At 41.0% G+C, this 10064-nt stretch overlaps 1 protein-coding gene across 1 annotated transcript; it reads right to left on the bottom strand.

Annotated features, from left to right (window-relative positions):
• Nucleotides 1–365: 365 nt before the first annotated feature.
• Nucleotides 366–9786, bottom strand: LOC142224886 (uncharacterized). Its single transcript, XM_075294663.1, has 3 exons — nt 9728–9786; nt 1407–6611; nt 366–1254 (listed from the first exon to the last, which is right to left on the bottom strand). Exons 1-3 carry the CDS (start codon nt 9784–9786, stop codon nt 366–368), a joined length of 6153 nt encoding a protein of 2050 aa, XP_075150778.1.
• Between the last annotated feature and the right edge of the window lie 278 nt (nt 9787–10064).

Here is a 10064-nt window from a genome sequence, read left to right as displayed (position 1 = left end):
AGGGATTTACGTTTGTACGTAAACATTCCGCCCCCCTTGCAGAAATAATGTAACAAGATTCTTATGTCGTATTGCAAAGTCGTTTAATCTAAGTAAATAGGAAAAGAGTTTACTTTTAAATAGTTAATTATATGAAATTACTATTTAGACTAATTTACGATTTTTTGTTCTTGGATTTCATAGATGTATCTATAAGATACGTGACATCATAAATATATTTGCGAGATAAATTCAAATCATGGTAAATTTTCTGCTTATAATTATAATTAATTAATTCATTGAAAACGTGGAGAATAATTCATATATATTAATTCACTAAATTATAATATATATAGCGTTAATTCATAGAACGAGAGAAGAACTAGTTAGGCTGAGAAGGTGCCATAAATAATGATGCCTAAGCTCGTATTTTGGGCAGTAGGAAGACCAGCACGTGTGATTACTCCATCTCGTATTATCCGGGAAAAGATATCGGCACCCAGTACTATGTCAATCGAAGATGATCTGAAAAATTTTTTATCAGCGAGTACAAGGTTACTAAAATTGTTCGCAATAGTTTCTGGTAGCGACCTTTTTGGAGTAATAGTACATATACGGCTATTGACTTTTAGAGTAGTCTCTATAACGAAACTTGGGTCTACACATGAAGACAAAACGACTGGGCAAATTGTTTCGTTGTCTAACTCGAGGGTCATTAGGCCAAGTTTGTCGACATATTTTTTAGCTATGCTGCTCATTCGTACCCCTGAGTCCAACAGACATCTGGCAAAATGCTGGCCATCTTTATCATTTAGCACTACAAGTGCCGTTGGGAGCAATGTTATTGCATTTTGACGTAATATAGCACTAAGCGAGGTTGAGCTGGGAGTGGTTTTGGTCAATGGCATTGGCTTGTTTGATCTAGATCTCTCAGATGATTTAGTTGATGCCTTTCGGCTTTGCTGATTAGTCGATGATAAATGGTCTCGGTTTCGTTGTGTTGGAGCTGACCTTAATCTTTCGTGCATGTGTAGAAGAGAGTGATGTCGTTGATGACAATACCCGCATCCCAACTTCGTAAAGCACGTTCCTTGTGAGTGCGAATGGGCCAAACAATTGGAACAATATCCGTATTTTTTCACCACCTTCATCCTCTCGCTAATATTCATGTTGCGGAATCGCCAGCAATATTTGAGCGCGTGAACCTGACGACATAGTCTACACACATAGCTGGATTGGCTGGGTGTTTGAGCTCTTTTAATAGTTTTCATTCTTCTGTAAAAGTGGAAAGATTATGTGTTAATAGCAGTCAATATGGGATTCTAAAGAAGGAATAATATAGAAAAAAAATATGTATGATAATATGGAGTAATAAGTTAGGAATGTGAGGTGATTTCGATCATTCATTATCAGGGATAATGACCAACTTTGTGACTGGCCTCGTTATTAAGCCTTTTTGGGTATAGATATCGGCCACCCTAACTCGTCCATCACTTCCTGGATATACGCGAGTAATTCGACCCAGGCGCCAGCAATTTGGTGGCAAAGTTTCATCACGGATGACGACAAGCATGTGTTCCTTCAGATTAGCTTCGGGCTTTTTCCACTTGTGCCTCTTTTGGAGCTCTTTGAGATATTCATTTTTCCACCGATTGCAAAAATGTTGGTACATAGCTTTTAACCTTTGCCAGCGATTTTGAATGGAAAGCGATGGCTCTTTCACTTCAGGATCGAGTGGTACTAATATCGGAGATCCAATTAGGAAATGGCCAGGAGTTAGTGCATTTAGATCGGATGGATTTGGAGAACTTGGAGTAAGAGGCCGAGAATTTAGACACGCCTCTATTTTAGCCAGAAGGGTCTGGAACTCCTCAAATGTGTACTTTAGGGATCCCGCTGACTTTTTAAAATGCTGTTTGAAGCTTTTGACACCCGCCTCCCAAAGACCCCCCATATGGGGTGCTCCAGGAGGTATGAAGTGCCAAGTTATATTGTGATGGGCGTAGTTGGATACGACATATTGCTGGGATGATTTTATAAAATCCTTTGCTAGAGATCTGGATGCTCCAACGAACGTAGTCCCATTATCCGAATGCAAGTGGAGTGGACATCCCCGCCGAGAGACAAAACGACTGAATGCTGCTAGAAATGCTGCTGTTGACAAGTCCGAGGTGGCTTCGAGGTGTATCGCCTTTGTGGAAAAACACACAAATATACACACATATCCCTTAGTCATTCGAACAGACCGCCCTGCGTAGATTTTGATTTCGAATGGCCCAGCAAAGTCCAAGCCAGTATGGGTAAATGGTCGTGAAAGCTCACATCTTTCGGGCGGTAATGCAGCCATAAGCTGATGTTGGCATTTCTTCTTGTATATCACACAAGGTTTACAATGGTGGATAGTAGTCTTAATAAGATTGTGGACTCTTGGAATCCAATACTGTTGGCGGACAAGACGAAGCATCAAGTGATTTCCTCCGTGAAGACAAATCCGATGGATAAATTTAATCAATAATCTGGAGTACTGGCAAGCATAAGGGAGGATTATGGGATGTCTTTCATTATACGATAATGCTGGTGACGCTTCCAATCGACCACAAATTCGCATGACTCCTTCCGGATCGATGAATGGATTCAGATTTAGCAAAGGACTCGTTGATGGAATGGATTTTTTGGAACTCAGAGCCAAATATTCATTTGGATAATACGCCTTTTGACATATGGACACGAGTTTCTTACGAACTTGGATAATCTCGGAAGTCGACACGGCTATAATGTTTCTGTAATAGCTATAACGAAATTTCGGATGTGTGGCGTAAAGAAATCGGTACACATAACATATAACCCGCAATGCTCTGTCGAACGATGAAAATCTATCCAAAATGTCCTCGAAGTTACTAAAATAAGAATAGAAGACCTTAAGAGCCTTCCTTTCTAAACTAGTTCCAACAGAAGGGGGGATTTTAACTACTGGCCAATTCCCAGCGGGCTCAGAAAGCCATGACGGCCCATTCCACCAAATGGTTTCACCCAACAAGTCCTGGGGAAGGGAACCCCTACTGGCAATATCAGCAGGATTTTGACCAGATTCTACGTGAAACCAGTTGGAGGGATCAACGACCTGCGTAATTTTTGACACCCTGTTTGCGACGAATGTATTCCAACAACATGCAGGCTTCGATAACCATGACAGGACAATTGTAGAGTCTGTCCAACAAAAAAGGGAATAATTTTGGATTTCCATTTGGGGGAGAATGCTATCGATCATTTCTGCCAAGAGACTAGCGCCACATAATTCCAAACGGGGAATCGACAAAGTTTTTAGTGGTGCTACTCTAGTTTTGGATGCAATAAGATTCGTGAAGATGGAGTCTTGATAGGATATGCGTATGTACAACACGGCGGCATAAGCTCTTTCGGAAGAATCTGCAAACCCGTGAATTTGGATAGTACTTTCTGGACAATAGTGAAGCCATCTCGGAATTCTAATGGAGTTTATATGGGAGTAGTTATCTTGGAATTGCTTCCACATACGTAAGGCCTCCGATGATATTACCTCGTCCCATTCAGTCCTGTCCAACCAAATCTTCTGCATAATTATTTTCGCTACAATTATAACAGGAGCCAGCCATCCCGCTGGATCGAAAAGCCTAGATATTTGGGACAAAACCTCCCTCTTCGTGTACACACAATCCTCCGGGAACTCGGCCGCAGAAAAGTAGAAATAGTCCAATCGGGCGTTCCATCGTATCCCCAAAGTTTTCGCGGAACTACGATCATCAAAGTCTAGAAAATCGGAATACAAGAGGTCTTCTGCAGGTAGACCGGCCAGAATGCTTTTGGAGTTGGAAGCCCACTTCCTCATGACAAACCCAGCAGTGCCTAAGGCTTTGATAATCTCGTCCCTGCAGTCGATCGCTGTTTGTATATCATGGGCCCCTACTAAAGCGTCGTCAACATACATGCATGTTCTTAAAACCCGACTTGCCATTGGAAAAGTGTCCTGGATGTCATCAGCCAACTGGATAATCGTTCGGATGGCAAGATATGGAGCACAGTTGACCCCAAACGTAACAGTTTTGAGTTCATAGTCCATGACGGGATCCTGTGGACTTTTCCTGTACAAAATTCGTTGGAAACGAGCATGGGAGGGATGTACAAGGATCTGCCTGTACATCTTCTCAATATCACCGTTAAAGACAAATCTATGGAACCTCCATTTCAATATAAGATTTGTCAAGTCATTTTGAAGAACGGGGCCTACGTGAAGAACGTCATTTAAACTTGCTCCGTTCGAAGAAGGAGCTGACGCATTGAAAACTACCCGAACCTTGGTGGTCGTACTCTCCGGTTTAATAACCGCGTGGTGAGGCAAATAATAATTGTCCCCCTCTAAAGCCCGAGCATCGAATTCAATAGGCGTCATATGACCTAGGGATAAATATTCGTCCAGATTTTCGTCATATCGCTGTTTCAGATCTGGGTTTCGTAGCAGCCGCGCCTCATTACGATAAAATTGGGCCATAGCCATCTGTCTAGATCTGCCCAAACATAACTGTTGAGGGTGCCCTTCCTTGAACGGAAGGTATACAATATAACGCCCCTCACTGCTCCTACTCGTGGTCTCTCTATATAACCTCTCACAAAGATCATCCGATGAAGACAAAACAGGCTTCTTTGGGACATTCTCCACCTCCCAAAACTTTGAAATTTCTTTGTCTAAAGAGATTTCACAAAAGTAGGAAACGAAAGTAGAAAAGGATGATGAATTTGAAACTGGAATGGGACCGGTCAAAATCCACCCAAAAACGGTCTCCTGGGCCATTAAGGTACCGCAAAATCCGCGTAAACAACCTGATAACATTATCGACGGGAAAACATCGGCACCTAATAAGAGATCCACCTTGGCACTTCGGTAGAAATTCTTGTCTGCCAGTGGAATATCTGGAATGTCGGTTATGTCCCCCACATCTATGGTACTAGAGGGTAAGTTGTTAGAAAGATGGGGTACAACGAGTGCAGAAATTGTCAGTTCCACATCAGGATTGATATCGGACCCCAGGCAAATGCGACATTCCTTTTGCACTTGTGCCGATACCGTCTGGTTCAAACCCGAAATTATAGCGGATGTGCGCCTGTATGGAAGTCTTAATAAATTAAATAGATTTTCGGAGATAAATGACCCCTGGGAGCCGGAGTCAATGAGTGCTCGGACACGGTATGAAGTGCCCAAGTGGAGAATATTAATCACAGCCGTACCGAGCAAGACACCCTTGGATGCCGACGAAAAACAAGATTGTATTGTCCCGGTGGATGTTCCCGGATAACACACTGAAGCATTTCGGTCTGTAGGAGAGTCCACAGGTAGAAGAGAAGGGGTCAATAGTTTGACTCCAGAAGTAGGTTGCACAGCCTGCTCCGCAGCTGTCGGCTTTAAATCCTTATGTAATAGCGTATTGTGACGCTTCTTGCACTTGTAACATGAGTGTTTGCTTTTGCAACTTTTTGTTGCATGAGCGCTTGAAAAACAGTTCAGACACATATTGTTGGCCTTGATCACAGCCAGCCTCTGTCCTTGGTCCATATTCATGAACCGAGGACATTTCCGGAAGTAATGGAATTCATTTGGACATAGCCGACACTGTGTTCTATTGACACTAGTCTGGAATGTGTTCACTTTATTTTGACCTCCCTTAGAACTTTTGGATTTAGAAGGGGCACTTCTTGGATCACTGGAATTCCTAATCTCCGTGACGGATTCCAAAGTCCTGTATCTATTCGTCAAAAATTCGTCGAGGTCGGTCCAAAGCGGGATGCTCGTTTTGTCGCCTAATGTCTGTTCCCACAACGTCAATGTTGATTCCGGAAGACAATTGGAACATAGAAACACGAAAATTGGATTCCACGAGTCAACATCGACTCTGTACAGTCTTAATGTGGAAATACAGGAATTTATATCCCTTTGTAACCGTTTCAGAGCCCCTGCAGATTCGGAGGAGATAGCTTGAAGACTAAACAAGGTTTTCAATTGGCCATTAACCAAAACTCTCCGATTCTCAAATCGATTACACAAATCTCTCCATGCTGAAGAAAATCCTTCGTTAGTCAATGGACTCTTAGTCACTATCTCATGGGCCTCCCCCTTCGTCTTCTGTGTAAGGTAGAATAACTTCTCCACAGGACTTAGCTTTGAATTATTCACACATATGGCCGTAAACATATCCCGGAAAGTAGGCCAGGATTTATAGTCACTATGGAATGTGTTCAATTCTATTGGAGGCAAATGAAAGGCCGTCGAATGAGTTCCAGAAACCCTACTAATGCTTGAAGATCGCGCTGAGAGCCCCTCGCCTAAATCAGACAACTTAGTAATACAACGACAATATGACGAGTAGGAATTCTTATATTTCGCCTTCACAACATCAATGTCCGATATTTTATTAGGGTCTTTCTCAGTCCTATCCGTCTCATCATCTTCCTCCTCCTCGTTGGACAGATCCGCTAGATACTGTTCAAAAACCTGTTTCAGACGTGTCCATATAGACTTCACTTCATCGCGATGAGTCTCGATGAGGCACAGTGTGGTCACGGGCAGTTCATTCCCGTTCAGGGCACTTTCGAACTCAACAAGGCTTCAGCCAAGCATATAAACTTGTCCAGCGACATAGTTGGGATATCGAACTCTCGACAAGGCAATAAAACAAAACAAGAATTATCAAAGGAAGTAAAAATCTATATATAAGTCCAGAAAATGTATCAGCTAGGTTACCCCGTAACCAAATCGTTGATATATCCCTTAGCAGGTCTTATAAGCGAAAAAATGAGAAAAGTCGAGGACAAAGCAAAAGGGTCAATGCGAAACAAACCCGGCAGGGGATTAAAGTTCACACATTAACATTGACATTCACAGAAAAGGAAGCGAAATCGAGATATTAAAAAAAAAAAAAACGCATGCAAAAATCAATAACAGACCTGAAATATTAATAAATCGTCCATTAACCAGCTAATCTTTCGTAAACTTTTCATAACCCAAATCATCTACTAAAATTCTCTTACATCCACTGGAAGATGAATAAAGTGATAAATTGAATAAATTCATCCACAACGATGGTAATACAGGTCAATGTGCACTTCAAGACACAGGTGTAAAAATATCGGTACATATGTGTAATTCACTGAAATCCCATAATCCATAAATTCAATAAGCAAAGCACACATTCGTCGGAGGATAAATAAAATGATGCATTGAATAAATTTATCCACAATGATTGCAATACAGACCACCGTGCCCTTTGTCTAGAATACACTTTAAGATACAAATGTAAAGATATTGGCACAAATATATGTAATTCATCGAAACATATGATACATAAATCCAATCCGTTGGGATTTAAACAAAATAATGAATTGAATAAACTCATTCACAGTGATTGCAATACAGACCACTGTGCCCCTAGCCGAGAATACATTTTAAGATACAAATGTAAATATATCGGCACAAATATATGTAATTCACTGGAATTCCAAACAACAGATGATCCATAAATTTAATAAGCAAAACACATAATGGTCAATGAACGTAACTGCACTGGAAAATCTGGAACCAGAGATTTGCTTGGAATAAAGTGCCAGTGACGAAAATAAATATCAAAACAAAAAGAATCAACTCAAATTGGAGTAAATTCACTTATCTCCGAATAGAGACGTAAACATAGAGAAACCGTGTCAACACAAAGAGTGTGTAAATGCAAGAAGAGTGTGATCGTTTTCTCAGCTTGTGTAATCTCTCAGCAAAAAATGAGAAATTAAGAGAGAAGTTTAAGAGCCAAAACGGATCATCACTTAAACACATTCGAATGAGCCCAATCTGTCATAGGTGTAATGTGTAAGTATAACATAATTGAATCCAATCTGGGCTTTGTATAACAGAATTGTATGCTGTCGTTAACAGAAATGTGGTAATCCAGTTTTCAGTCTCTGCCGAGGAGAAATTATCGGCAGAGCAGACCTTAGTGGCAGAGGAGAAATTATTTGCCAAAAAATAAAATTGGAAGGATTTCTCTGGAGTGAATCCTAATACTTCTCCGGTCTTAAAACAAACAATATATATGAAAATTCACACTCACTTTAATGGAAAAATTTGACTACGTCTGTATGGAGTGGATTTCTCCTATTGTATGGTAATTTCCAAATGTGGTGTCAGTACAGTATGTAGCCTCCGGGCAGGCTCACTTCGCGGATTCACAAGCGACCGGTTGCACTTTAACAAATCGTATAAATAATATTTTCCAAAGCACACGCGTTACTTGTTATCACAAGTTTTGTATTCTTAATTCCCGATAATATTAGTTCTGGTCGAATTTAATACGCAACAAATTCATTACGTTGTTCAATCCGCGTGGTAGATAGAAACTAAAATGTAACAAAGCATACCTGCTTGCAATTACTGCTGGGTGGAGCTGGATTCTGAGAGAATTACCGTTTATCCGGTTCGAAGGACCAATGTTCAGGCTATGCAGGTGTGGGAGAAGTAGAATGGAGAAGAGTTTGTCCGCAAACCTGGAGTAGGAAGAAATGGATAACTGGATGGTAGTTCTCTGCAGCTGAAACAAGCAAACGAAAAGCAGGTGTGTACTCTCGTTTGTATGTAGCTCGCAATACCGATGATGGAATACGATATGAAAAAAATGAAACAAAATAAAATCAGCAGTTAGGAGGATGGATGGTATATTGTCTTTATTTCTGTGGATTAATCTTACCACTAAGACTAATTGCTTTGGGACGATTAGATCGTCGAAAGGAAAAGGCGAAAAACTATACTATCTCGGAAGTGGACTTTGCAATACGATCTTTTATATATCGAAAAAGTTGGGCATTAAAGTATTTCGATAACATTTATTAATTTTAGTTTCGCTTTACACAATAGAAAATAAGGGAATTTCGCTCGGCGGTTTGGGAATGCAGGGATTTACGTTTGTACGTAAACAGCGACTCTCCCCTTGCATTAGTATCACTACTTCCCCATATACTATGATGCGCATTCGCATCGCATCCCGTAATAAGTTTCGTCTTTGTTTTCAGTGACTCCTCAACTAAGGTCTTAACGGCACATGGAGAGATCTCCCTGTCATGTCCCATATAGACCGACGATACCCAATATTTGCATTTGGCTATTTCTAAATTGGCAACGACAGTGTCTGCATTGCACATTGAAGGAAGCAGAAACAAGTTAAGCTTGTTTTTAGCAATTATACAGGCTCGAATTACATCATTACCAGTATACTGCAATAGTTTGAACCCCGGAGTACTTAATTCACATATTTTGTTTCTATAAACATATGGTTCTTGAATAAGAACTATGTCTATGTCCCCTTTCATCAGGAGAACTTTTAAGGCAGCACATGCAGCCTTACAATGATGAAGATTTATCTGGAGGATCCGTAGGACCATCGATGGATTGACGATGGATTAGGATGTGCAAATGATTTAGCTACAGCATCGCAAAGGGAGCTGATTCACATCCTGGAAGAACGTGGTTTTAAGTGCCGGAAATGGACTGCCAACCATCCGCATTTGTTGCAAAACATTCCTCAGGAACGATCGAGAGGTCGATCTTAGTTTTGACAACAATGAGAAAGATACAGTAAAGACCCTTGATTTATGTTGGCTTCCAAAAGCGGATCAACTGTGTGTTAAAGGAAAACAGACGGAGGTTACAGACGTCACAAAGAGATCAGTGCTTTCGGACCTAACTAGGTTCTTTGATCCCATAGGCCTACTCGCACCGGTAACAATAAGAGCAAACATGTTCATGCAACATTTACGGCAACTCAACCTTGACTGGTCAGATAAGATACCTGATGATCTACGATCAACATGGCTTTCATTCCGACAAAGTTTGATGTTACTAAATGACCTGAAGATTCCAAGACATGTATTCAGCGGGGACGTGCCAACATCGGTACAGTTATATGTATTTGCGGATGCTTCTGAAAAGGCGTTTGGAGCCGCAGGGCCACGTTTAAAAATGGTCGAATATCGGTTCGACTATTGTGTGCGAAATCTTGCGTAGCACCGTTAAAGCG

This window comes from Haematobia irritans, chromosome 2, assembly GCF_050003625.1.
Source record: "Haematobia irritans isolate KBUSLIRL chromosome 2, ASM5000362v1, whole genome shotgun sequence".
NCBI lineage: Eukaryota > Metazoa > Arthropoda > Insecta > Diptera > Muscidae > Haematobia > Haematobia irritans.
The sequence above is the reverse complement of the archived record's forward strand: the minus strand, read 5'-3'. Positions and strand labels throughout refer to the sequence as shown.